General features: G+C 37.7%; 4 protein-coding genes across 5 annotated transcripts; 2 read left to right on the top strand and 2 right to left on the bottom strand.

Moving 5' to 3' along the window:
- Positions 1 to 49: 49 nt before the first annotated feature.
- On the top strand, positions 50 to 2402 carry LOC306886685 (early growth response protein 2b-like). The gene is made up of 2 exons (XM_079443990.1): positions 50 to 368; positions 1136 to 2402. The coding sequence occupies exons 1-2, from the start codon at positions 161 to 163 to the stop codon at positions 2143 to 2145; spliced, it is 1218 nt and encodes a 405-aa protein (XP_079300116.1). The 5' UTR covers positions 50 to 160; the 3' UTR covers positions 2146 to 2402.
- A 496-nt stretch (positions 2403 to 2898) lies between these two features.
- LOC306886688 (2-aminoethanethiol dioxygenase-like) lies at positions 2899 to 4498 on the bottom strand. The gene has a single exon (XM_079443995.1). The coding sequence runs from the start codon at positions 4317 to 4319 to the stop codon at positions 3558 to 3560; it is 762 nt and encodes a 253-aa protein (XP_079300121.1). The 5' UTR covers positions 4320 to 4498; the 3' UTR covers positions 2899 to 3557.
- Positions 4499 to 16795: 12297 nt separating this feature from the next.
- znf365 (zinc finger protein 365) lies at positions 16796 to 21166 on the bottom strand (the record flags this gene model as incomplete). 2 transcript variants are annotated; one of them, XM_079443991.1, is made up of 4 exons in its annotated part: positions 16796 to 16934; positions 17299 to 17345; positions 17988 to 18159; positions 18801 to 19516. In XM_079443991.1, 4 exons carry the CDS (start codon positions 19514 to 19516, stop codon positions 16796 to 16798), a joined length of 1074 nt encoding a protein of 357 aa, XP_079300117.1. The 2 variants fall into 2 exon arrangements, with proteins under 2 accessions (XP_079300117.1, XP_079300118.1); XM_079443992.1 differs by lacking the exons at positions 16796 to 16934; positions 17299 to 17345 and adding an exon at positions 20819 to 21166 and having other exon boundaries at positions 17392 to 18159; positions 18801 to 19528.
- Positions 21167 to 21445: 279 nt separating this feature from the next.
- Positions 21446 to 27184, top strand: LOC306886683 (rhotekin-2-like; the record flags this gene model as incomplete). Its single annotated transcript, XM_079443987.1, has 12 exons — positions 21446 to 21639; positions 22857 to 23044; positions 23186 to 23238; positions 23333 to 23386; positions 23846 to 23963; positions 24099 to 24299; positions 24405 to 24499; positions 24578 to 24684; positions 24796 to 24927; positions 26124 to 26289; positions 26370 to 26477; positions 26592 to 27184. The coding sequence occupies exons 1-12, from the start codon at positions 21508 to 21510 to the stop codon at positions 27182 to 27184; spliced, it is 1947 nt and encodes a 648-aa protein (XP_079300113.1). The 5' UTR covers positions 21446 to 21507.
- Between the last annotated feature and the right edge of the window lie 726 nt (positions 27185 to 27910).

Below are 27910 nucleotides of genomic sequence, written 5' to 3'. Positions count from 1 at the left end.
TGGGGCATTCACAGGCTCTTCTTAAATGCATTCTACGACATAAAGTTTGACTTATTGCTGCGGCTCATGTGAAGGGAGCTGATGCGTTTATGATGATTACACTGAAGTGAACATATTTACAACACATCCACTAGATCATAAAAGCTCTGAGAGCAAGTTCATGCAATTCAGCTTCTTTAAACAAGCAAGACCGCCGAGGATCACAATGACAGCGACAGCTAGTAGCAGGGAGAAGATGAGCGCGTCTCTGAATGATTTGATGCGCTGTCTGCCGGCTCTCGGACTCGCTCTGGATGAGACCCCCGCACCTGTCTTCTCTCCTGGGGATGTGGGGGTCTGCTCTGACCGGGTCACTGAGGCGTCGGGAGGTGAGAAAATATTAGGATGCTTACAATAATAAAAGTGCTAATATTCACAAGGGCTGTAGTAGTAAGTTTTTGAGTAAAACAAAAATGCCTGTTTGCTTATTTGATTGCTTGTTTATGAGTTGGTTTCAAACACCAAGTTTAAAACTTTAGTGAATTGGAATATTTTCTTAGCTTCTTTTATCATCAAATGGAGTAGTTAAACAAATAAACATCATTATGGTATGCAAGGCGAGAGCATCTCATTGCATAGACTATGCTTTTTAACAATTTATTAATTTCTTCTTTTTATTGTGTATCTGTCTTATATCGTTGTCACAAACTGAACGTTTATTTTATTTATTTTTTCAACAGTAAAAAATCCAATAGCTACTTATAGCCGACTATAAGGAAATATTGAATACTTTTTGTAGCCAAAACTCTTAAGGCTGACTTTAAAAGCAAACTCGTCTCGCATTGGAGGAAAAGGGTTTTCATTGGGGTATAATCGTAATATAAAACGGTGAATAGGCTGTTTATATCTCCTCTCCAATTCATTTAGTGCAAGGAAATTCAGTATCGGAGACTAAAAATAAATAAAATGTTACTGCGATTTATTTGGTCCAACCAGAATATCAAGAGCTATTTTTGCCACCTGCATAGCCTACTATCTTTTGAAAACAAATGGCTTTCAAATACCTAGATACCACGTGCCGACTACGTGATTTGATGGAAACACACGCAATAAGAGGGAATTGCTCAATAGAAACGTCTTGTTTTTACTCCTACAGGTGGCTTGAGCACCGACAGCTTCGGCGTGGAAACCCGGGGCCTTGAACTGACAGACCCGAGCAAGTTTTCTCCACACAGCGCGCCGCTCGCCTACACAGGGAAAATTTCCATCGACGCGCAAGGAAGCTGGAATCAGGAGGGAATAATCAACTTTGTCAGCGCAGGAGTGCAAGACAGGCCACCTTCCCCGGGATTATTCTCCACGGGCTCCCCCGCACATCCAGACTGCTCTAAAATAGCTCAAACCCTTGCCAACATGGAGCATATGTACACAGGCCCGCCCCCTTACACCTGTAGTGCCGATGGTTACCAGGACCCCTCGGGTTACCTGTCGACCACCACGTGCCCCATAACTTACGCAGCTCCATCCTACTCAACCCCAAAGCCATCTATAGACGGGACGCTTTTCTCCATCATTCCTGACTATGGGGGGTTTTATCAGACCAGCAACAGTCAAAGGGACAACATGGCAGTGTTTCAGGACATCAAGCCATTTTCGTGCGCTTTGGAGTCTATCAGAGTCCCTCCGCCTCTGACTCCCTTGAACACCATTAGAAATTTCACTCTGGCCTGTCCGGTTGACGGACCGAGGCCGCCTGTGGATTGCATCAATCCACAAAGCGTCCCACTCAGGCCGATTCTGCGGCCACGGAAATACCCGAACCGACCGTGCAAGACGCCGGTCCACGAGCGGCCGTACCCCTGTCCGGCGGAGGGATGCGACCGGAGGTTTTCGCGCTCGGATGAGCTGACGCGCCACGTGCGCATCCACACCGGCCACAAGCCGTTCCAGTGCCGCATCTGCATGCGCAGCTTCAGCCGCAGCGACCACCTCACGACGCACATACGCACTCACACTGGAGAGAAGCCCTTCTCCTGTGACTTCTGCGGCAGAAAGTTCGCCAGGAGCGACGAGCGAAGGAGGCACACAAAAATCCACCAGAGACAGAAGGACAGAAAGGGGTCCGCGCCTCCTCACAGCTCGAGCGCCGGAGGTACAGCGATGTGAACTAAGAGTTTAACAAGCTCTGACTGCTGGGATAGTCCTAGTCCCGTTTAAACCTGGAACTTTTTTGTGTGCGCGCACAAATATACAAAGGCAGCTTATGATTTAAGTGTTGAATGTGGTTTGTTGTAGTACCTAGACAACGTCTTTATCAGAAATTATTTCATGTGGTGCAAATTGCATTTGTTCTGAGATATATAGTGTTTACAGTGAGTCTTTTTTATTGACATTATTACTGTTATGTGTCTGAATAAAATGATAATAAACACAAGGTGTAATGTTTTGAGAATCAATGGAAGGGATGTTAAATGCTGTTATAACACTAGAGGTCGCACTTTGATAAACTGTAAGGGCAGGTTGAAAGTTGTAATAAGAAATTGATAGTTTTATTCAGCAAGGACGCATTAAATTGACAGTAAAGACATTTGTAACGTTACAAAATATTTATATTTCAAATAAATGCTGTTCTTTTGATCTGTTTTCAGTATTGATAATTATAAGACCAAATCAGCATATTAGAAAGATTTATGAAGGATCACGTGACGCTGAAGAATGGGTACGATTCAGCTTTGCTGTCACAGGAATAAATTACATTTTAAAATGTTTAAACAAAACTATTACTGGAAATTCTAATATTTCAGTATTTATTGATAAAATGAGCCTCGGTGAGCATAAGAGACCTTTGAACTGTAGTGGATGTTGGCTGTAAAAAATGTAAAAATATATTTAAATAATCAACAAGAACCGTTTCTATTGCATCTTTTATTAGCCGAAGTCTGTCCGAGTACAAACAAAACTTGAATTTCTTGTGTAAAATTCACATCACATTCTTCAGTTCATATTGTCTTAATTCATTTCCATCAGTTAGACTTGTCATCCTGGCTAAGTGCATTATTGTCATAGTTACCAGGAGTGTTCAAATAAGTCTCCAGTGTTACACATGCCAATTCGTAAAGTGAGTGTTGTCAAGCCTCTTGCTAAACATTTGGGTCTTGATCGCTTAATGCATTATTAACACAATATAGCAAAGGAAACAGGATGAGCAGATTTCTGCTCTGATAGGCTTTGAAGCGTTTGTTAAACCAAATCTCACATCTGCTGCAAAAATTAAATATTTATCACATGCTATACAAAGTGAATCCAGTCAACAGAGAAAGAACAGAGACTAGTTCTTTTGTCAAACCTGCACACAAAATCAGAGCACAGTTTGCATGCTACACATTGGAAATGAATGGACGCATGTAGAAAATAATAGCCAAAAGACACTTAAAAGTTAAAGATAGCAGCTGCGGTATTTCATATAAATTTTATTTCAATAAAACACTGTACTCTTGCTAAGTTAGCCAGTCTGACATGTAAGGAAAGGAAAACAGAATCCCTTGATTAAGGCTGAACCCAGTTTATAGTCAGATCCTTCAGAGGGACACTTTAGGGCCTGGGTAAGGTTCACCACCACACCAGAAATCACTAGGCTGTGGTATTTCCATAAGCCACAGGTCACCAGGGTCCTGGGCTTCACTCATGTCTGCAGCCTCTGAATGGGCATGTAAAACTTTATAATAATGGCAGTCTCTCCCTTCATCCGGATCATATGGCGGTGATAAGATGTCAAGGAAAGCCGTGGGTCCGTCAACAGCGTCTATCTGGTGTATATTGTCCTTTTGGGGTGACAGCACACACGGGCCGTTCTCCTCGGTGTATTCGCCCACCGACCTCAGCACCGAAGGCCGAAGCGAGCTCCTCTGAAAGGACATGAGCGGAGGGTTGAACTGCACGCCGCTGGCACCGTTTCTAGGTTTATCCAACCTGTCGAAACAGCTGATCCGTACCTTGCCGTAAATCACTTTCAGCATGCCGTACATTCCCGGGTGATCATGCAGCGGTATGGAAGCGCCCGTTTTTAATAAAAACACCCCCATGCTGAAGGTGTCGGTCTCGTAGAGGTGCATGTATGTAACGGGAGGCGCGATGCGCTGCGACGGCGTCGGTGTGTTCTCGACGGTCCGGGGAGCAATCTTCAAGTCCGCCGCTCTGACCTCCGCCATAAGGCTTCTCAGCTTGCTCAGATTTTCCAAAAACACTTTGTGTTCTGCCACAACCGTGGGGTGGCGGAATGTCGCGAGGGCCTGTTTGGCGATTTTCTGGACAGTGGAAGTCATGTTGTCTCGTGGCATCATAACAACGCGCAAGTGTCCGGCGTCAACTTGACATTCAACTTTACGCGCCTTGCTCCTTCTGCAATATCAAGTCCCGTTTCAGAGATTACCTCCTTAATTAGGCCATCAAAATCGACACCATGTGTAAAAGCTTAAGCGCAGCGTTAAGATCAAGTCACTCCTGGCCATGACTTCTCCATATACAGGCATCTGATTCACACGTACGCAATGTCAACATTGTTAACGTCGCGCAGAGAATTATGGGAAATGTAGTTTTTACGCGATTGTGAGACTAGAGTGAAACTACAAAACCAATGATGCTACAACTCGCGCTTTAATATTCATAAACTTTAACCAAACTCGTCAAATAGCAATAGAAACCATCACAGAAATCCTAATGGTTTCCACTTCAAATGCCATTACAAACCATCAACTTTTAACCATTAAAACCATTAAACAAATGGGTTTCTGTAGTGTGTTTTGGGACATATTCCACTAGGATTTATTGGTTTTAACAAGACACCAATTACCAGAAACCCACAGGGACCATTAGCTACAGTTTCCATTAAAACCAATACAAGTCCCATTATAACCAGTAAAAACATTAAAACTTCTGTGATGGTGTCTATTGTTTTGTTTTTTCCCCAGCAGGGCTGACAAAGGGAGATCTACTGTATTCGCATATACATTTAAAAAAATGTGCCACTTAAGTCTAGCAGAAATATCTCTGAAGCGCTTACAAACACTGTCACTACAGTCTATGGAAATGTGACAGCAGAAGGTGAGCTGTTTTTTTCCAATCCATATTGGCACAATTTAATCATTTGTTACATAATTAAGTGTTACATGAATCAGATTCGAAATTACAGGCAAGAAATGAATGAAATGAGCGTCTGCGGTATAAACTGATGAACCAGTGATGTCATTATCAGTGCAGAAGCAGACTGTTGCTGGTTGTTGCTCAATCAATTATGACTCGCAAACATGTTTAAAAATATATATTTATAGATAAAGAGACATGTGGATAGTTTAGTCATCTGTGGTCATGTTGTTATTCCTGCATGGCATACACATAAAAACAAAGCATCTATAAAAAGCTAAAGCTATGTAACAGGATGCAACACCACCGCCTACTCCACTCCTCTGAGCTTGGAAAACCACATACACACGGTGTGTGAATCACAATATGACTGTGAAGAAACATTTCAGATGACATCACAAAGACGCTCTATCATGTCATCCGAATTCACACCAGACATTAATAAACGCAGAAACTCTCATTATGACTGAAAAACACTGTTATTTATGGAAACAAGTGTGCTTTCTAATAATATCGGTCTGCTTATTCACTCTTTCTGTCTCTTCCTAATAATGGGGCTTGTAACTTTCTTCATAGCCAACTCAAACAAACAGAGGCCTTGCAGGCAGAAGTTTATTGGCTTTGCAGTGAACTTCTGCATTTTTTTTTTTAGAAATGACTGCTGTAAAAACAGCACAAGAGCAGTGAGGGGTATGTAAGCTTAAGAAGTTTGAAATATTTAGATTTTTCTTTGAAAATATTTTGATATAGTTCAGATTTGTTTCTTTGAAACTTATGAAACAATAATAGATAACATTAAGATTACAGTAAAGATAGTCAAAAATTACAGTAAAGACATTTCTATTTGTATTTCAAATAAATGCTGTTCTTTTGCACTTTGTATTCATTAAAGAAACCTAAAAAATATCAAGGTTTCCTCCAAAATGTTAAATTTATTTTATAATGTTTCTGTACATTAGAATGTGTCCTGTTTAATTTCATTAGTTTTAATGGTTTATAGTTTGTATACCAAAAAAATCTTATTTATTTATAATATAATATAATATATAATATCGTCACTATCCTTTAAACCATTAGGTTTTACCCAGGTTTTTACCCATTGGTATGACCACTTATTATTTGATATATTTGAATAAATACAGAATGTTGAAAAAGAATGTTGTTTAATTTGAACATAAATATATATATTATGCTGAATGATGGAATTATTTCACTCATAGTTTGACGTTTTCACAAAAGTAATTTGAAACATTAAAGCAGACACTTGCATTTAAAATGCTTTCTGTGTATATGAAATCACTTTTGTAAATTTAATTTAGTCTCATCTTTGACCCATACAGGCTACTGAATAGAGCTTGTATTAAACACAAGAACATATCCACAAGCTGTACTCCATGTTTGATTAGGCCGAAATGGTCATGAATGGCCTCCGTTAGACAAAAAACCTTCTGAAAAATGTAAATCAGAGAGGTCATGACCTCAGCATTATAAATGTAATGAGTGACGTCAGTCCGAGCCTTATTGTCTGCAGCCATTAGAGCCTTTAATACGCTCGCAAAGACGACAATCAGAGCCGACCAATCAAAAACACTACCAAGCTATTCTTTGATCTTCAAGAACACTACACAGAAAACATGCATCTTCTTATTCTAGCTAGTACCACTGCAGCTATTTATTACAAGATTGACCCCTTTTTCACTCTCTGGTCTCTGTTCCTAGATGATATCTTTGTTTAATGTAGCAGAGAGGTCTTCGCCCTTTGACCATAGATGTATGCAGTCTGGTTAATGTGTGTTTCCATTCTGGAGGTTTATTTTCCCTGAAACACAGCCAAACTCTCGGAGCGTCACGGCCCCAAACCTCTTCTCCTCTACACATCTTTGAAGCATTTCCTGAACAAAGTCTCACTCAAGGGAATATTTCACACCAAAATAACATCATTTCAAAGCCAAATGATTGAACAAAAGGAAAAGTTTGATATGATGATCAAGATTACATCAGCTTATTACCAGAGTTTTGAGATCGCAGCGGACGTGAAGGACTATAATGCGATAAGAGCTCACTCAGATACTGAGGTGCCAAACCATTCAGGGCTTTATAGGTAATTAGCAAGATCATTTTAAGATCTGGTCGTACTTCCTGGTTCTAGTAAGATCTCTAGCTGCTGCATTTTGAACCAGCTGGAGTTTGTTTATTAAACGTGCAGAGCAACCAATAAAGCATTACAATAATCTAGCCTCGAGGTCATGAATGCATGAATTAATGTTTCTGCATTTGACATTGAGAGCATAGGTCGTAATTTAGATATATTTTGAAAGTGACTTGTGACTAGGGTCTGCTGTGACAAAAATCATTCTGTTCCTCACAGAAAGTTGTCACTTAAGAAGACTTGGAATATAGTACACAATTTCACTATAAAAAGGATTTTTTTTGAAGAGGTAAATAAAAAATTATGGGAGTATGTTTTAACATTATGAGAGTAACGTTATTTTATTCAATATGTTTAATTCAGTGTGTTACTTGCCATTTCTTTGTAATTATGTAATTTTTTTGGAGCTTTACAGCATTTGTTCCTATTCAGTTTCATTGGAACAGAGCAGTACGAACATTCTTTTAAATTCTTTAAAAAAATGTGTTCTGAGTCACGTGACGTGCTCATGAACCTAGTTGCACTTGAGTAGAGCTCCGTACGGCCCTTTTTGCAGTTTTTTTTCCATTTTATTTTAAGTTTTATTCATTAATAATACTTTCACTGATGGCATACAATCATAAACAGCAGGAGTTGTCTCCGTCGGCTTCTCTGATTAAGAAGAAATCCAAGCCACCGACCGCGAGCGATATGATGGACAAGATGAAGAACACTGTTACACACTTTGAGGACATCCTAAGAACCGAGTTGACAGCGATGCAGAACGAGTTTGCTTCTCACAAGTCAGTTGTTCAGTCGCTCTGCTCGAGCAACAGGTTCTGGACTTACAGGATCGCAATAGGCGCAGCAATCTGCGTCTGGTTGGATTGCCTGAAGGTACCGAAAAGGACGACCCTATGGGCTTTATCGCTACCGACGTGGCTCCCGTCTCTGGTGGGAAAAGAGATTGAAGTGGAGCGAGCGCATCGCATGTACACAAGGCTCTCCTCAGATCGTGCTAAACCACGGGTTTTCATCTTTAAACTGCTGCGGTACACGGACAGGGAGCTCATTCTGTGGGCCGCCAGACTTCATGCCCCAGGGAAAACGTCCGATGGAGCAACGCTGTCTTTCTTTCCAGATTTTTCTCCGGTCACCGCAAAAAGAAGAAGTGCGTTTGCGCCAATTAGGAAGGAGATGAGAGACGCTGGCATCCAGAATTTTCTCCTTTATCCTGCAACACTGAAGGTCATTCTCAATCAAGGTGAACCTGAAATGCTGTACTCCCCAGAAGCAGCAAGAGATTTTCTTAGATCCCATTCATCCACTAACTCTCAATGAGCTTCAGCTGAACATTTGCTGTCTAATCGGAGAAGAGATGCTCTAAATGGTTAGGTGACTGTATCTTTCACTGTTCACTTTAATGTTCACTTCATAGTTCATTGTGCATACAGTATCGCTTACTGATTATGATATTTTAATTGTTTTAGTTGTATTCTTTATCTCTCTTCTCTTTTTTTTGTTTAAATAGAGATACTCCCTAGTCAATATGTGACTATGGGGCCAGATGTTGGTGCTACAGTAATGTGCAGGTTTTTGTTGACGCCACGGACCATATTAAGGGGTGCTGGCAGATCAAGGTTTGTTCTTGGTTTGATCTGCCATAGTTCATGGGAATGTGTTTGTTTGTTTGAATGGTAACGGGGAGGGTGGGGGGTGGTTTAATGGTAGACTCAACTGGTTTTATTCTCAAACTTGTATTTTGTCTTATTATGCAGTAATTCTGTTTGATACCTATGACTGACCTTAATATTCTGAGTTGTAATATTAATGGGCTAAATGGCCTTCACAAACATAAAGGTTTTCTGGATCTTTTGTGAAGAAGAAAGACTGATATAGTGTTCGTTCAAGAATCCCATTTGAAAGAGGAGGACATACGCAGGTGTAATAATAAGTTTTATGAAGTGGTATCTCACTCATCTTTGGATACTAAAACCAAGGGTGTCCTAATATTGGTGCGGAAGACTTTAAATATTACTATTTTAGAGAAAGGTTGTGATACAAATGAATAACACATAAAAACAATAGTGGAGAACAGGAATATTGTATTTCTATCAGTTTATGACCCTTGTACTCCTGACCTACTTTTTCTCTGTTTTGTCAACCTATCTCTTGAAGTTCTCGTATTTTGAAATTGTATTGGGTGCAGATATGAACAGTTTCAAAGAAAATGATGCTACAAATAGCTCTGGGAACTGTAACATGTACCATTCTCAAGCTTAATGTACAAGGATTTCTCTACATCTTCCAAAGGTGGACTGAAAATCTAAATTTTTAAAATGTCACATATAATGGGAGTGCTAGTGTTAAATAAATAAAACTATTTCATACATCGTGTAAGGAAGCAGATAGAGGGATCCCGAAGGTTTTTACCTTCTAACAGGCTTCATCTAAGGTGGTATCACAAATTAAAGTTTGAATTCGCTGTAGAACACTAATCAAATACTCACCATTGCAATCTGAGCGGTTCTCAGGGATCCACAAATCAGTTTTGCCTAAACAGTCAAATCAAGGATACCCTCTGGTGTTCATCCTTTGCATTGCAGTATTAAGAAGAGACTGAAGACGTGAAGATACATTTAAAATCTCATCTTATTCAGGAAAGTCCAAGTTTGAGTATGAATTAAAAATTCATATATAAATCTAGAACATCATATGGAAAAAAAAAACAGTAAAACAAGTTGGTCTGATCAAATGAATTACCATTCATATTTTAATAATGCTGCAGTAGACACAAGAGATGGAAAACAGGCATAACATTTACAAATCAATCTTTAATGATCAATTCTAATCTCATTTCTAGTATTCAGAATATCACATACAGCAGCAAGGATTGCGTGAGACTTCAGATCTCACAGTATCACAAGTGTAATACAGACCACAATGTTTCAAGAGAAAGGCACAAACATTAAGATAATTAAGTCTAGAGAAAACAAATTCAATATTTTTAACAGAAAACAACATGGCACAACATTAAACATTAGCTCAAATTATACTCATTATTATCAAGAAACACCAAACAATAGAACAGAAAACGTTTAAGCTATTCAGCTTTGCTCTACTTCTGATTGTCACATCTATAATGGCACACCTACATTTCTAGGGTCCAACCTAGTTCACAGGACTATTCATTTTAGATATGCATCATTATACCAATATTTATGATACAACAGCTGATATTTATTTTAATGTAATGGCCAAAGGCTGGTACGATGGCTGATATTATAAATACCTGTTTTCATTTTACAAAAATCTATTCTTCAGTCTTGAAGTAGCAAACATTATAATGTAGAATAGATTAATAACTGTGTAGTATATATATGTAGATATTATAGTATCTGCTCTATTATTGGCTTAATCAGATGTATACCAAATATGACAGCTACTGTACTGATACAGCCACTCATGTTGTATTTTTTAAAATCGAACCTGATATTGACAACATATTGCCAAATATTTACACAATTGGCCAAATATTATTATTATTTGAAATATGGTAGCAACTAACTAATAGCCTATCAATCTTATTTTTAGTGTCATCCATCTTTATATTTTCAGTCAGTCCAAAAACATTGTAAATTCTTATAAACGATGGTCTGAACCAGTGTTGTGCAGTATATATGCAGTATATATTAGTTGGTACTGATACGAAACAATAAAATACATAGGAAAACTGTCTCAGATTCAAATAAAGAGCTACATAAATAAAATCACTCGTGAATTAGGTTGAGCCCTACTTGACCTTGTTTGACCCTATTATGTCCTCTAGATTTCTTCTGTACAGTACCGTTTCTTTTCCTCCCATCATGAAAATATAGTCACATATTGCACAAGCCACTGGATAAAGCATTATAGCATGCTCACTCACAATAAAATACTGATGGATGTGAACTACCTCATGCTCACACAGCACTACAGTACTTTAGATCTCTTTCAAACTAAATACAACATAAACTAGTGATACACAAACATGAAGAGTCCACAAAAGACAAAATAAGATTCTAATCAGTGTCAGAACTGAGCACACAATGGAGTGGATGACATTGCCACCACTGAACAAAACAGCACAAAAACAAGAATTATAGTCGTTTTTATACTTTCGTCTTTTGAACTCAAAGTGCCATTTGTTATTTCTGCTTTTTTTTTTAAAAAGGTAAAAGTCTCACACATGAAGCCAAGAGGTCCTATTTAGCTGGTCACATGCAACTTGTAGAATAATATAGGAACAAATTCAGAGCTTAAACTGAACAAAACAAGTAGCCTGAGCTGAAATGTAAGCAAATGCCCTCATTTGGCTTTTTTCCCCCTAAAACTGACTCGGTTCATATCAAGACTAAGGTGCGGTGGATAAGATCTACCCTGCATCTGACAAAAAATACATACTAGTATTTACAAAACATTGATTTTGAATACTGTGAAGTCGAAGAGCTGTGAAGTTAAAGTCAAATAAAGGTTATATCCAAGTGTGTGCATGCAGTGGTCCTATATAGACCACTACAATCTATTAATAATACCAAAAGCACTACCCTGTTCCTCCAGTCTGTTGGTTTTACGGACAATACCCTCTTCATTCATAAAATTATACTTCAAATGTTATACTGTATGTCAGTATTTTTGTACATTAAAAGGGACATTGGATGAAATTTTCACTTTTTTGCATTTAGTTAGGTTACTGTCGTGTCTGCAAATGGAGAAAAAAAACATGCAGCCAGTTTTTTATGGGCCGTCTGAGTCTGAAACTGTGTCATCCAGCAGCTGTTTCAATTTGCAGCCAGTTTCTATGTAGATAGCTAGCTATTTGAAGAAGACCACCTCTGAACCATATATGGATATATTGGAGAGGGGTGGAGTGAGAAGTAGCTCATTAGCATTTAAAGAGACATGCACTGAAACAGGTTGCTGTGAACAGAGCTGTTTTTGATGAAGTAAAAAGTGTGTTGTTTTACACGACCATTGAGGAATTTGAATCAAAGTATGTTGCAGACATTTCATGTAGACCCTAAAGAATCGTACCAACTTGTGGAAAATGGGCATCCAATGTCCCCTTTAAAGGGGTCCTATTATGCTTTTTCACTTTTTGAATTTTAGTCAGTGTGTATGTTTGGGCATAAAACGATCTACAAAGTTACAAATCTCAAAGTCCACTCCAAAGGGAGATATTTCGTTCCCTTTTCCCTTTTTAAATCCCTTTTCAAGAACTACAGTGAACGGCTCGTTTGGACTACAAAGTTGTTTTCCTGTGTTTGTGACTCACAAATTTTAAATCCCACCTACAGAAATTTGAATGGTTGGGGGCTGAGGAGCACTGCACGTTTAAAAATCGAAACCCGGTGCGGGTGTTTTTATATCACTTTATTTCTGATGGAAACCAAATATTTTCAGAAAATTGTGCATGTCATGTTCATTTAATCTTGCATATAATGTCTGATAAAGCAGCGTTTGTGAGCGGAGCGCTACTTTGTGTACAGCGTTACTGGGGAAAACTCGCTCTCTACCACTCCAACAGCGCCTCCTGCTGGCAGAGAATTAATTTGCATATATATGCCGCCACAAATAAGTGTAAATCTGTGGGATTATGGTATTAATAAATTCAACTGTATAACAGTTTAAGTGCAATTCATGTGATAATGTTAGAATTAAAGAACAATAAACATAATACATATTACCGTTGCACTTATCTGTACATTGTAAATGCAGTTATTTTTAAACTGTTGTTGACATCCCATCTAAAACGTGATTTAGCCAAGAAAAAAACAGCAACAATAATGTTACCACTATGTTCTGAGCGATCCTCTTGTTCAATATTCTCGAGGTCTGAACTGATATGGCAAGATTGAGGAACTTGCTGTTCTGGCAAGGGGCGGAGCAATACTTAAACACCATCTAAGCTGTTCGCCAATCACAACGCACTGGGACAGCTAACCAATCACAACACATTTCGTTTTTCGCAAGGCGGGCCTTCATCAAACCCGGAACTAATCGAGCCGTTTGTGTCAGGCTGGGGAGAAAGGTATTGTAATAATGTAAATTATGTGAAAAATAATGCGATTTTCGAACCACCAAGCATGAGAGCATGTTCTAGTACACCCCCAAAACAAAATCAAGACTTTGTAAAAGAGCATAATAGGACCCCTTTAATGGACTTTGGTAGTATACTGCTATAACTGTCTGAATTGTTTCACAGTTTTGCCCAAGATGAGAATAAGTGCTTCTGCTCCAGTTGTGTAGAGCCGAGAATAAACTGCCTGGGAATTCAAATGTTCAGTTTTTTCAAGTGGAGCTCTGTACAAGTTAAGCTTTATGGTATCTGTAACATGCTACTGAATACCACAAAAATGAATTGTGACTTTCCTTTAGCTTGTAAAAAGAGCAGTACAGTTAGAACAGTCAGAAGCTGTCCATAGAGCTTAACATAGTTTGAATCCTGAATATTCATTTGATTTAAGTGCTAGATGCAATTTAAGTTAAGGACTTAAATACTGTAACTATTATTATTTTTTCAGGATAGCTTACCCAGAAATGAAAATGCTCAAAATTAAAATTCGATACCAAAACTCATTCTTGTGATGTTCCAAACCTGCATTTCTTTCCTCTGTGAAACACAAAAGAAGATATATTTAAGATTGTTGGTAACCAGTCGCTAAACCGTTTGGTTGACCACTGACAAAAAATTCAAAACATTTCTCAAAATATCTTCACAGGGCTCTATGGTGAGTAAATGATGACAGAATTGTCATTTTTGGGTAAACTATCTCTTTAAAGCTGCAGTCCGTAACTTTTTTGGGATTTTAGATGATCCAAAATCAATATTTGAGCAAGTACATAACCAGCCAGAGTTCAAAACTATCACCTTACTTTAGCCTGATTCACATCGGTTAGTTTATAATGATGTTTTCTAATTTGAGTGGTACGGGTAGGTTTACGCGGGAAATTCGAGCATGGCTGTAAACATGAAGAAGTTGTCCCAGCTAGTAGGTTATCGCATGTGAGGATCCTGCAGGTGGCGGATCGTTTAGCATTTTCTCACAGCAGCTACAATAACTAAATGTATCATTTTGATGGCGGATTGTGATCCAGAAAGGATTATGTGTTTATGAAACACACGTGAATGAAATTAAATTATATTCCAGTTTTAAATGTGCTTCTGATTACAGCCTGGGATTACACAAGATTTGTATTTTAAAGAAAACCAGTTCGAACGGAGCATAGTTTGCTTTTTGGGTTAAAAGAATATCTTAATATGAAATTCGTATGGTATGACATTAGAGATTAGACTGTACAGAAATTGAAATCTACACGCTAATACACACTGTACTCATTGTCATGCAATGCTGATGTTGTTAACATTAATAATTTGAGAATAAAAGTATAACAATAATAATAATTTCCACGGTTAGATGTGATATGAGCTAACCGATCGTTAGGTTTAATCACCATTGATAGCGCGATTTATTGTAATGCTTTTATCCTCAGTTGGTCAGAACAAATGTGGCAGACTTGTTACTTACTTGTTCAGATGACAATATACGGTGAAAATTTGTGTTTGGGTCATATATTCCAAGACTTAGGCTAGAATCTGTGATTCCTAAGTACAGTATCCACACAAGTGCGGTGACTGATGACTGACACACATACTCCCCAAAACATTAGATTCATCCGTGCCAGAGCACACGCCCATGCATGGAAGATAATTCCGCACAAAGCTGCAATTCCAGGTTTTCAAACAGAGATGGCGACAAAGAGGCGAAATTTACAGACTGCAGCTTTAAATAAAAGTACATTCCTTTACAGAACCGTTCCACGGTTCAGCCAAAGACCATAAGTGCCATTGCTCCAATTGTACAGAATGGCAAAAAGGATCTCTTATCAAACTTCTTGGCAATTAATTTAAGAACACTTAACAACATCTATACATATTCCAATAGCTGCATGTTTTAAAACAAAAGAGAACTTTCTTCTCTGCTATTGTTTCCTCTTTCTCTCCTTCTAATGAGGCTGGCTAACATAAGCAGGGAAATGTATATTCATCCCTTAAAATGTAGCACCACTATTTAAAATACACAACAACAAAAACAGACCCAAGTAAATGATTTTGAAATTTGCTACATACGTTTTCTTCTTGCTGAAACAGTGCATTTTCAATGAGAGAAAGTTTGTGGACAAACTACAAGCTTAAAGTGGCATAAGATCCGACCTGTACGGCACAGGTTGTATTTTAACATCATCCTGCATTTAGATAATATATAACTACATTAATTTTCCTGAACAGTAGTGTTAGTTAGAAAACAACAAGCATGTAACATTACTAACTATAGCTTCACTTCATGTTAGCAACTTGACAGCAATGACAGCTGTATCTATTTGAATTAAAGGGCAGCTTCACCATGTGTTCATTCTACAGCCAATCTTATAGTTAAAATATTTGACAGATGGACCATAATCACATTCAAGAATCAAATAACTAATCTGCCATCTGTAGCTGGACATCGCTGTTGTTTTTTGGGCTTTTGTATAACTCATATTTACATACAGTGGTGTCCAAAAGTCTGTTTCTAGTGACAATTTAACATGAATATCAACTTAGTATTTGGCAACCTGAAATGATCTTGCATGTAAAAACAAACATACAGGCCGACTGGAGTAGTCAGGTTCTTGTAATCATGGAAACTCAATAAATCAGTCATTATGGTTACTATATCAACATCTGACTCACCTACTCAACTGCAAGTTATCATTACTTCCAGTTATGTTTTTCAGTACTTCTGTGAAACTTAAATCAGTTTAATTACTGACTGGTTGTGTTCATATGACAATGTTTAGATATGAAGATTTGTTATTTAATCAAAAATGCAGTAAAAAGCATTGTGAAATTTTATGATTTAAAATGATTTTTCTATTTGAATATATTTTAAAATGTAATTTATTCCTGATATGGCAAAGCTGGATTTTCAGCATCATTACGCCAGTCTTCAGTGTCACATGATCCTTCAGAAATCATAATAATATGCTGATTTTGGTGCTCAAGTAACATTTCTTACCTTTAAAATGTTTAAAACAATTGCCGTTAATATTTTTGTGGAAATGGTGGTACTTTGCTTCAGAATTCTTAAGAACAGAAAGATTTATTTCTTAATTTAATTCATTAAAATATTAATTGTATTTATTTATCATTTATTAAGATTTATTGGCATTTATTTGAAACATAAATCTTGTTAATTGTTAGAAATGTCTTTACTGTCACTTTTGATCAATTTAATGAATCCTTGCTAAAAAAAAAAACAAGTATGTGCCACATAAATAATATTCATTAAAAAAACACTACCTATTGTAATTACAAAAAAATAATAAATAATCATAAAAAAAAGATATTCAATCTGGTTTCAGACTTTGGACCCCACTGTATAATTATTAATATATTCAACATATTTCAGTAATGTTTGAAATAGTGTTATTTGCATGTACATTCATTGCTAAGCTCCACTTCTGTCCCTAAACCTCGTACCCATCTGACCTCCGCTGGGACCAGCTGTCGTAACCCAGTCTTCCAGAAGAACCTTTAGACAGTCCCCATTCAGACTGACCAAGCAACTGCTGCTCTTCATCCTGCTCAAGATGGTCTCCTGAAGACCTGATGTCAAAGAACGGCAACATAAGACAATTATTATCATCCAACCAACACACATATGAACCAAGTGTATTTAATATTTAAGACTGATTAAATGGAAAAGAAGGGTAATCATTATTTATGGCAGGGCAACATGATCTTCTACTGTCTTGATAGGATATCATGAATTACTTAGAGGGGACATCCTGTCTACTACAAGCCAAACGAGTGCCCTGAGTCAAATAAGGGCATGATTTATATTGAAGTGCTCTGAAAATGTTCTGCTGGTTGTTAAGTATAGGAAACTAGAGGTTAAATGGTTACAGGAATTACTCATTACTGGAGTAATGTGACTTTCCTTCTTAAAGTAAAACCAATAATGCAATACCTGCTTTGTGTTATTCTATGTGGACCGAGCTCTGATGGCAGAGGCACCTGAAATAATGACAAATTAGAGAAATGCAGAGGACTGACATATTTCGGAAATAGAAGTTCATTATTGCAATCCTGGAAAATCATACAAGTGGGTCACATCAGGTGATTCATTATTGAAATTCCTTTTTTACATCAGTACATGGGTCAATGACTTGACACTCTTGTTTAAAAATACACTGAAAAAGCAAATCATATAAAAATACATATTTCATATAAAAATACCTTTTCAGTTTCTGAAATATAAGTCATTCTATCATTTTTGGAGGGCTTAATGTGAAAAATTCTGTTTGGAGATTGTAAAAAAAAAAAAAAAGAAGCAAAAAATCTTTAAATATAGGCATGGTCTTTGTATTATTATTAATGTACATTTTTAATTATTATAAAATGTCATCAAGCTTTTTTTTTATATCAGATTTGACCTTTTTATGAAAATGCATTTTGTTTACGTCAAATGGAGTAGCCTAAAGAAAACTTAATATTCAAGATCCAAAATGAATTATATTTAAAAAAATAACGAAATAAAAAACAAATTGGGTGGAAAAAAACAATTGTATGAAAGCCATTTAAAAAAATATACATATAAATAAATGTTTAAGGCATGAGATACACATTTTTATTTTTATGGCAATTTTGGTGACATACAGAGTGAGCCGTGCAATAATGCCTGTGGGGAGCGCTCTGATAATATTCCAGTAGTCTCTCGGCCAGGGAAATCCTCCGCAAGAGGCTCTCGATGAACCCACGCAAACGAACCTTCCCACACATCTCATGCTGCGCCGCTGCTTCCAGAAACTTCTGGATGGTAATAACTTCCCTGCAATACAGTAAAAGGTAGTTATCACAGAACTGCTTTATGAGACATTTTTTATTCATATTTTCAGTCATATATGTTTCCTTCTGTTTCTTGTTGCCGCACCTTTAAGAAAACCAATATAAAAATGAGCAGCAGGGCTGAACAATTTCTCCATTTCATCATAATACACTCACCCTCATGTTATTCCAACCTAACAGCTTTCAATTTCTTCCATCCTTGGAAACCTCATCCTTTATTTCATCCTTTACCATCCAAGTAAACCTAACTTGCTTCAGTCCAGTAAGTCAATATAAAACTAACAATGTGAAAGTTATTCTTACTTTCTAAAAATCTGTAAAGCTTTCACAGCAAAAAGACACAACTTGAAGGGGGGCATTTTTTATAAGTATACTAAATGGACTTTAACTTGCTAAAAAGTACAAACTATCCATCAGATGACAGAAGGCATGGAGGAGATTGTGTACAACAAATCTTTAGCAAAGTTTTTATCATGTTGATCATTTAAAGGTCTTTTTTTTCATTTCAGATGTGATACAGTAGGTCACCCAAAACCCATGGTCAACCAGAAATCTGATTACGGGGACTGTGTTCTGTCAACTTGCATTTACAGAGGTTAAATGATATTTAAATCTTTCACTCACTGTTCTCTCCTCTCCAACTCGTGCTCCGAGATGCTGAGCTGCTGCCTGAGTGTGGCGATCACCATCACAGCGGCGTCTACTTGTCTGCTGAGCGCCCGCTCTCGCTCCAGCACTTCCTGTTTCTCCTGGGCCAGGTGATGCGAGTGAGCGCGCTCACACAGGATAGCCGTGTCTGTCTGTGCCAGCTCTGAGCTCAGCCGCAGCAGACGTCGCTCCATGCTGCTATTGGCTGTCCTCATCATTCCCTCCAGCCTCTTCTCCACTGACGGCACAGGAGCCGAGAGGGGTCCGGCTCCGGCTACGGCCGACGTGTCCCCAACGCTGAGGCTCCTCTCTGGGGGCGTGAGCTTTTGCTCTGCGGGCTGCTGCGATGGAGTTTGGTCAGCGCCGAATAAGTGCTTGTGCTCTCCTCTTGCAGTGGAGTTAGTATTCGTCCCGGCGTCACATACTTTATGCATGTGAGAATTGGAGGGTTTGCAGCTTTCCGTGCGCTCTGTGTTAGAGAGATCCCTTGTGGATAGGAGGCCGATGTCATGATTAGTGTGGAACGGGTGGCTGTATTCTAGGTGAGCTCTGAGAGAAGAAAGACTGTGGAAACGTTCGTGCTCTCCACATCGAGGGCAGCGGAAAGGAAGTTGAGGAGGGGCTCCGGCTCCACACGCCTGCCCGTTCTTCACAAACAGCGCTGTGTTGCGTGTGCACACTTTCTGCTGCATGACACAGATAACCTAAAAACAAAAATATTACATATTTAGCATCCCAGTTCTTGGATATAAAAATACCGTATCGCATAGATGCCCAAACCAGGGCACGCAGGCCAAAGTTGATGACCTTTGATTTGCCCAACCACAACACAAGAGGGGAAAACATGTCATTTAAGCATATCTTCAATATTTATCGTTTTGCTTCACCTTTTTTATTTTTGAAATATACAGAATATAAAGGGATTTAACTTTTTAAAAACTACTATTTTAATGTAATAAAGTTGTAATAATGAAATAATAAAAATGTAATAATGCTACATTTATGTGTGGCCCTCAATAAAAAATGTGGGCACCTCTGCAACCATAAACAGGAATCTACAGTACATTAGCAAACAAATATATCATGCAAACTGATTAATTAATGTATTTTTGGTCATTTTAGTGATTTGATGCATTTCAGTGCTGATAAAGTGTCTGCTTGACTGATTCCAAGTGAGTGCATAATGTTTGCATATAATGCAAATATTTGTAGTGATTTTTCCACATTATTTGCATATAATACAAATAATTGTAATGATTTTTGAGAAATATGTAAAGTATTTTTTTTCTCAATGCACATTATTTGCATATAATGCCAATATTCTTTGGATTTTTGAGTTATACTGAAAAAAATAGTTTTTAAGATTAAAATATTAATTTGTAATGTGTGAAACTTTTTATTTTTCATTAATGCCAGAATTAATGAATGGTCAATAGTTATCTGGTTAGAAAAGAGCTGTTAGCCCCTGCAAGTAAAGTCATTCAAATTGATTTAAAATGAACCTAACCTGGCAAATATTTAATTGAGTAAATGTGTGACAATTTGTCCCGGACAATATCAATATTATATCGGCCACTAGATATCGGCACGGGCCATATCGGTCGACAACTAGTCTGCAAACCTCGCTGTCTAACTGGTTATTTTAATCTAGCAAGCTTTTCACAAGGCCTAACACTGACACAATGTATGAATGTATTCTACTGAAACACAAAAAAAGACAGCATGCTGATGGTGACAGAAAACTGACATCAACACATAAGACTCAATGCTTCAGATCAAATTCAATGCACCTCGGTGGTGAGATCAAATGCATTTGTTTTAATGGTTTAAATATGCATAAATCAACCGATGATCGTGTCATCTCACATGACCCATAATTTTTCTATATCTTCTAAAAAGGCTATGGAGAAATGCATGCAAATCATGCAAGCAGGCGATGAAATCAGACAGGTAGTCATCTGACATTTTCTATAACACCAAGCATGCAACCATACCTTAATGCACGAGCTCCAGTGGGATTGTGTATTGTAACCTTTAATCAAACTGTTGATCTTTCGGATTATCTGTTGCTTGATATTTCTGGTAACCCTCTCTGCCTGAGATACAGTAAAACGATATCTAGGTGTATGAAGTCATCTGGGTACTAACGACGTTGTCAAGAATGAGCGTGACAGCAGCGACGGAGGTGACATTGATTTCTTTTCATACGCTTTTCAAAATGCTTGCAAAATGTCATCGCATCATGTATTAAATTACAATCGATCTAAAAAAGACCCAGAAGCCTCGCGATCACTGAAAAGATTCGGTCAGAACGTTGAGGATTCATTAGAATGCAGTGCGGCAGACCATCGGTTTAAACTATTTAAAGACAGACGGGGGAGACGAGCACAAAATCACAGTGATAACGCAAACCTACTTCATAAGCATTTGCATAAACATGCTTAAAATGTATTTGATTACTAATTATTTTTAATGCTACAAAAACGTATTAATAAATCCAACTTATAAATGCAAACCTACTTAGCTGTATCGCTATTCCAACCTTTCCGAATTTAAAAATGGTATCGCCCAACTGCTGTGTAGACAAGGGAGAGCTTTGAAAGAAGCTGATTGGTGGATTAGCGGTTGTGTAATCCGTTGGTTTGTTGTTCGGAGAGGGGCTTGTCTTCAGGTAGAGGCCAGTATGGATCCGCCGCGGGATATTCAACATTTTAAACGAAATATTGCTACTCGGTCCACGGTATCGCCGTGTTCCTCTCTCGCTATGGAGATTAAGAGAAAGAAAATAAGAGAAAACATGTTTTTTCAAAACGAGGTGAGTTCATGTTTTGTTTTTTTTATGTCTGGAATGCGATTGTTATTATTCAAGACTAAATTAAATACTCATTAAATACTTTCTCAGGACGAAGACAGACATATGAAGCGTGAAAGACACGCAGCTGATAATAGAAGACATTAATTTGTTGTAACGTTACATACGACAGATTTCTAAGAAACTAAAGGTAGTCTGTGTGGTGTGATCATGTTTCACTGATGTTCAGTTCATGATCCGGTGCAAATAAATTATATCGGCGTATTTAATAATGAAACATCATCACACAGCTCTAAAATTAGGATTGCTTCTTAGAAAGTGTTAGTGTTTCGGTTGTTTTTTTTTTGTCCGACTCTTCATTATCCACTCTTGTGAACGAATCGATTCATGTGAATCGGACTTTTCCCTCAATAAATCTGCTGAACCGATTCACAGAACCGATCCGTTCACGAATCGGACTGAATCATTACGAGCGGTTCTCGAGTCATCTGACTCAAAGTCTGATTCGTCTGGAGCCAAATCTATTTTATTCTAACTAGTTTTCTTTTTATTAAAAAAATCTCACTCTAACACTAGCGAACTCTATTTTTTTCGTTACTATCTAAGTTACTTTTATTTTTAAACTTCGTGTACTGCGTTATTCAAACTAACCGAGACTTGTCACAGCCCTTACATATTTTTTGTTCTTTTGTTGGTTTTGATTGCTTCTGTTGTCCTCATTCGTAAGTCACTTTGGATAAAAGCATCTGCTAAATGATTAAATGTAATATACCAGGGTCACATGATTATGGGTGGACAAAAGAATCACTGAATCGAAGTTTTAAAACAAACTGTTCAAAAGAACCGATTCGCAGAAATGAGTCAGACTTCCATTACTTCAACTGACTTTCATCAATCCATGTGTCATGCTTTTCCTTTTATATAATAAGAGTTTAGAGGTGGGTGAGCTCCTTTTCTCTTCCATCTGTTTTGAGGTTACTTCATTGCATCATTTTAATGTCTTCAGTGTCCAGAGACAGACCAGTGGTGCTCAATACCTAAATCTCATCTCTTCATGTATCAGTATGCACCTGCTTTAGGAACTGTTGTAGAATAGATTGTTTGGTAGAGTTGTTCTCTCCCAGTACGTTCTTCCAGTTGTCCCAGAACTGTGTTTTGAGAGCACTTGTCCATAAAGCTACTTCATTTCTCCTGAGTGATGGATTGTATCTTTTCAACAGGACTGTGATATTCAGGAGAAGTTGGAGTTTGAGATGCGGATGAGAGCTGGGGCTTACAAGCTTCTGGTTGCCAGCACTAAAAAAGAGCAGGTGTTGGATGCTTCCAGGAGTCTGTTAACCTGTAATGCCCGAATTAAAGCCTACATGAGTGAAGCCCAGAGGAGGAAGGAGCAGCAGGACATCAGAAGGTTAGAGCAGCAGGTGTTTTGCCAGATGTTTTTTTGCTGAGAGTATTTAGTGGAAAGTTGTTTGATTTTTAATATAAATTATTATCAGACATGCATATAAGAAATAAATGGTCATTAAAATTCTTGTTTCCTTTATTTTAGGTCTGCAGACTCTCTGGACCAAATCCCTTGTAAGGGAAAGGTAGCCATATCTGGTGAGTTAACAACTTTTCTCTTTTTATAACTGTATTAATTTTGAATTAGTATTAGTTTATCTTTGGTTCATGTATTTTTCTTTTGCTTATCCAGGCCTACGAATTCCATTGTTTTGGAAAGATACAGAACATTTTAACAGCAAAGGGAGTAAGTGCCGGTTTTATATTGTAATTATTATAAAAATATCATATCCTTGCTAATGTTATGAATAAGTGGTGCCCGTTTTGACTTTTATTAATTGTAATAAATGTATGGCTTTGCTTGCACATTATTACCATTCAAAGGTTTTAAGAAGTTAATTACTTTATCAAGTAACAGGGCTTTTTATTGATCAAAAATGACAGTAAAGACATTTTATAATGTTACAAACACTATATTAAATAAATGCTGCTCTATTCATCAAAGAATCTTGAAAAAAAAAAAAAAACTGATCACTGTTTCCTCAAAAATGCTAAGCAACTGTTTCCAAAATTGATGAGCAATATGTGACAATGAAGACTGCAAAAATTAAACGTTTATATATTAAAATGTAAACCAGGTGTTTTAAATTGTAAATATGTTCATATAGCCGTTTATGCTGATGTCATGTGTATCTGAACCCAACAGATGTGCAGCGGATGGCAGTTTTCTGTTTGATGAAGATTGGCTCAGAGGTTTTTGACACTGAAATGGTGATTGCAGATCCCTCAATGACTGATATTTGCTTTGAAGGTGTCTCAATTTTGTAAGTCCTCAGCTTTCCCTATTTCACTCTGGCAAATCTATAGTGATTTGAGAACTATATTGTTTAAACGAGCTTGAATGACCTGAATGTTGAATGGTCTCTGAGTTCTGAGCTCAGTTTCAATATTTTCAACAGCTCTGAAGCTAATCCGGACTTTGAACTAACATTTGAGCTGTATAGCTGTGGACTGGAGGAGGAAACAACCTTGGTCAACACTCCAAAAAAACTAGCCAGGAAGCTGCGCTCCTCTTTTGGCAGATCCTCAGGCAGGAAACACTGTCCTCTTCTGGATGGAGGAGATCCGGACACTTTCCTCCAGTCCAACCCAATACCACTGTATGCAAGGATGGATATTATGTTCATTACCCTTTTTAAGTATTTTTTGTTAAATTAATAATATTAGTAAAATGTCTGTAATTTCGGTTTCTTTCTTTGTGACAGAGGTGCTCGATACTCATTGTTGGCGTACACCACATTGGGTTTGGAGCAGGCAGAGGGATCTTTCCAGTCTCATTCCCTTATAATCCTGCAAAACGGTAAGCGCAAACAAGCCACATTTTAATAATTGACTTGCATCGTGGTTCTGATTGACTTTTTTGCCATTGGTCTGTCAGTGGAGGCTTCGTCATGGCTGCCGTTATATGGTAACTTGTGCTGTAAGCTGGTGGCACAACCTGACTGCATGACACAAGACATGATGAGCGGATACCTGAGCCAACAGGTGAGACAGGAATTTGTGGTTTTCTAGAAAGAATATATGCCACAACAATTCAAACTAACATTTCTAAATAAAATTAAATTTGTAAGATCAGCGTTTTGATTTTTCACTTAGCAAAGCATTGAGGGTTTGCAGCGCTGCTGTAAGCTTTACTGTGTGCTGAAGGCCGGACAGATATCATGCTATTATTCACCTGAAGAAATCCAAGCAAAAGTGAAGCCCAGCCTCATTATTCCCATAAATAAGGTAAGAAACATGTCTTTTTTTTTTTTTTCACAATGTATTTTTCTTGTCTAAGATCAAGTGTGCGATTATGTTTGAATTTAAAATAAAAAAGCCTTTGTTTGTAAAAGAAAATCCAGGTCTCAATGCATGATTCATTAGTGTACTTTATTCAAAAAGAACAAGATGTTTGTCTTCGAACCAGTGTTGTTATTATTTGAAATAAATAGACCAAATATTGCATTTTAAAAAACCTTTAACAATAATTAGAAATATTGCCTTGGCACCTAACTGAAATAAAATAATTTGTGCTAAAATGACTGAAACTAAAATAAAAATAAATTGAAGCTATATAGAAATATAAAATAAATGAATGGTAAAAGCACATGAAACAATTAGCAAAATTATAATAAAAACAGAAAATATGAAAGCTCATACAAAATGTTAAACACTATAAAAGTATATAAATAATCCTAAAATAGCTCTGCTTCACCAATATGGCCTGACACCAAAAACGAGTAACCATAGGTTATGACCAATAATAGCAGAATCAGATATTAAATTATATTGGCTGTTTTGGCTATGAATTTAAAATGAGCATATTAAAGTAAATTGTTTTAAATACTAAAAGTTAATTTTGGGATCACACCACTGTAATATATGAAAAATGGACATTAAAATTAGCTAAAGATCTTCCAGTGTTATTAAACTTTTGTAAAATAAGCCTTCAATCACAACAAGAGTAATCTAAATTTAAAAATAGGGAAAATGAGCTCGCACCACACCAAGAACGATAACTATAAAGATAACGATATTAGCGTTCACACCAGCGGACGATATCGTATGTTTATTCTGAGCGCACGCTCATCTGCAGCTTTAAATTCTCAAGCTCGTGTAGGATTCTGATTGGGTGTCAATGATTTTATCGTTCATCAGCTGGAAAAAATCTTTCTGTAAGTGATTCCAACGATATCGTTTCTCTATGCCTTTATCGTTATAGCTGTGGTGTGAACTCTGCTATTCTTTAATATTGAGAGCGATTTTTAGAACTGTATCGTTATCTTTATAGTTATCGTCCTTTGTGTGAACGGGCCTTAGAGGTCATGGCAATAATAGCAACAGACAAAACTTTACTACTTGGAATACACTGCTACATGATTAATTAGATGGGAGAACCATTATAAAATATGTAGTACAGCGTTGTGTGTGTGTTCGTGCAGGACACCCGTATTCGTGTGGTAGGAAAGGACCACCAGAGGACTGGCACTAGACTCAACCTGATAAACCCAGGAAATGGAGACTCTGCTAGTCATGTGTTCATTACTGAAACCCCTGATGTTTTGCAGGAGTGGCTGGACGCCCTCTGGCAGCACATTTATGACCAGAGTAAGTTCACCTGACATCTGTCAGAAATCTTTTTTTGCTAAAGTGTATGTCTAAACAATTCATATGAACTTATTTATTAGGTCAGTGGCAACACACATGTGACAAGCTTATGGAAATTGAGGTTGTGACACCACCCAAACCCCCGCTCTTTCTCACCAAGCAAGCTGACTCCGTTTATAATGATCTGAGTGAGTGATGAAGGATATACGTATTTATCATTCATTTGACTGAATTGGGAGGAGTTATAGTCCAACTTCCTATCATTTCTGTTAATTGCTTGTTTAAAAATTTATTCTTTTCAGGCATCGGGTCCCCTGGGAAATTTGAGAGCTTGACTGACATAATTCACAATAAGATTGAGGAAACTGATGGGCGCTTTCTCATTGGTCAGGAGGAGGACACAGAGCCTCCTCATTGGGCAGCACTGTTTGAAGGATCCCTGCCAACGGTGGTACAAAAAACAGTTCTGTCACCAGGTAAAGAAAGCAATCAGTCTATAACGAGTCCCGTCACGGCCAGCAAAAAGAAGAGGAGAGCACCTCCACCCCCTCCTGATAAATTACCGTTTGTTCAGCCTACCAGCGTATTTTCCAATCAGGAGAAAGAGAACTGTAAGGGGGCGAGGCCTCGAACGGGCCGACCCTCGCTCGATGCTAAATTCTCTGCAATCATTCAGCAGTTGCAGAAGAGCCACACATCCACTAGCAAAAACGCACCCCTTGGACGGATCGAGCCCTGTCAGCACCCTTGCGTTCCTCAGAAAAGAGATGACGAGTCAGATAAACCTGAAAATCCTGGAAAAGAATACAGTCAGGCCCCTCAGCCACCTGTGCCGGCCCCCAGAAGCAAACTGAGGATGTCATTCAGAGAGAAGATGAACCCAAAAGCCTGGTGAATTAATGAGGCGCGAGACATCTCTTTGATTAATGATCTGCTATGGAAAGATGAAATGTCCTTGGATTCATAAGGAGATGTCCTTGGATTCACAACTCCCTCTTGTCCTTTCATTGATCATATCAAGGGGCCAAGAGAATGCTGGGAGTGAATGTATAAATGGCCTTCCTTGTTTGTTCTAGCTTGAGTAACCAGAATGAGATAAAATTTGCTACTTTGTGTAAAGTCTTACCATTTGAATTGTTTTTAAAACAACAGTTTTCATCTTCATGACTCAATGATGACCCAGTTCATTTCAATCTTGATTTACTGTTAAAGTCACGTGAATATCATGTCTTATAAAGCTAGTTGTCTGTAATAACCACTCATGATGTAACCACTACAAACAAGCACTTTTGGCTGGCAGCTGCTGCATCATTTTAGTATGTGTTTTTATTTTTACCTTTATATGACTGATGATGTCAAAATATGTAGTAGTATGAAAACAGGTGCATGTTTTCTAGTTTTCCTTAAAATATCAGTAGGTGAAGGAAGATGCATCAGGAACTGGATAATTGTTTTTGTTTTTATGCAGTTGAAACCTCTAATCAGGTAAATAACAGTTTAACTTATTTTTCATGTTAGACACTAAGGTTTAATCTTCATACTGTTGTACTGGATCAAGTAGTTAAAATAGTTAATTTTTTTATACAAGGTCTGAGCACTATGAAACACTGTACGTAGGGTA

The sequence above is a fragment of the Barbus barbus genome (assembly GCF_936440315.1).
Source record: "Barbus barbus genome assembly, chromosome: 20".
Classification (NCBI taxonomy): domain Eukaryota; kingdom Metazoa; phylum Chordata; class Actinopteri; order Cypriniformes; family Cyprinidae; genus Barbus; species Barbus barbus.
This window is presented reverse-complemented; position numbering and strand designations above follow the sequence as displayed.

Excerpts from the sequence above, each read along its gene's own strand:
- LOC306886688 (XM_079443995.1), bottom strand. The coding sequence starts at position 4,319 with ATGATGCCACGAGACAACATGACTTCCACTGTCCAGAAAATCGCCAAA.
- LOC306886685 (XM_079443990.1), top strand. The coding sequence starts at position 161 with ATGCAATTCAGCTTCTTTAAACAAGCAAGACCGCCGAGGATCACAATG. Across the intron at positions 369-1,135 it reads GGTCACTGAGGCGTCGGGAG|GTGGCTTGAGCACCGACAGC; the intron begins GTGAGAAAATAT and ends TTACTCCTACAG.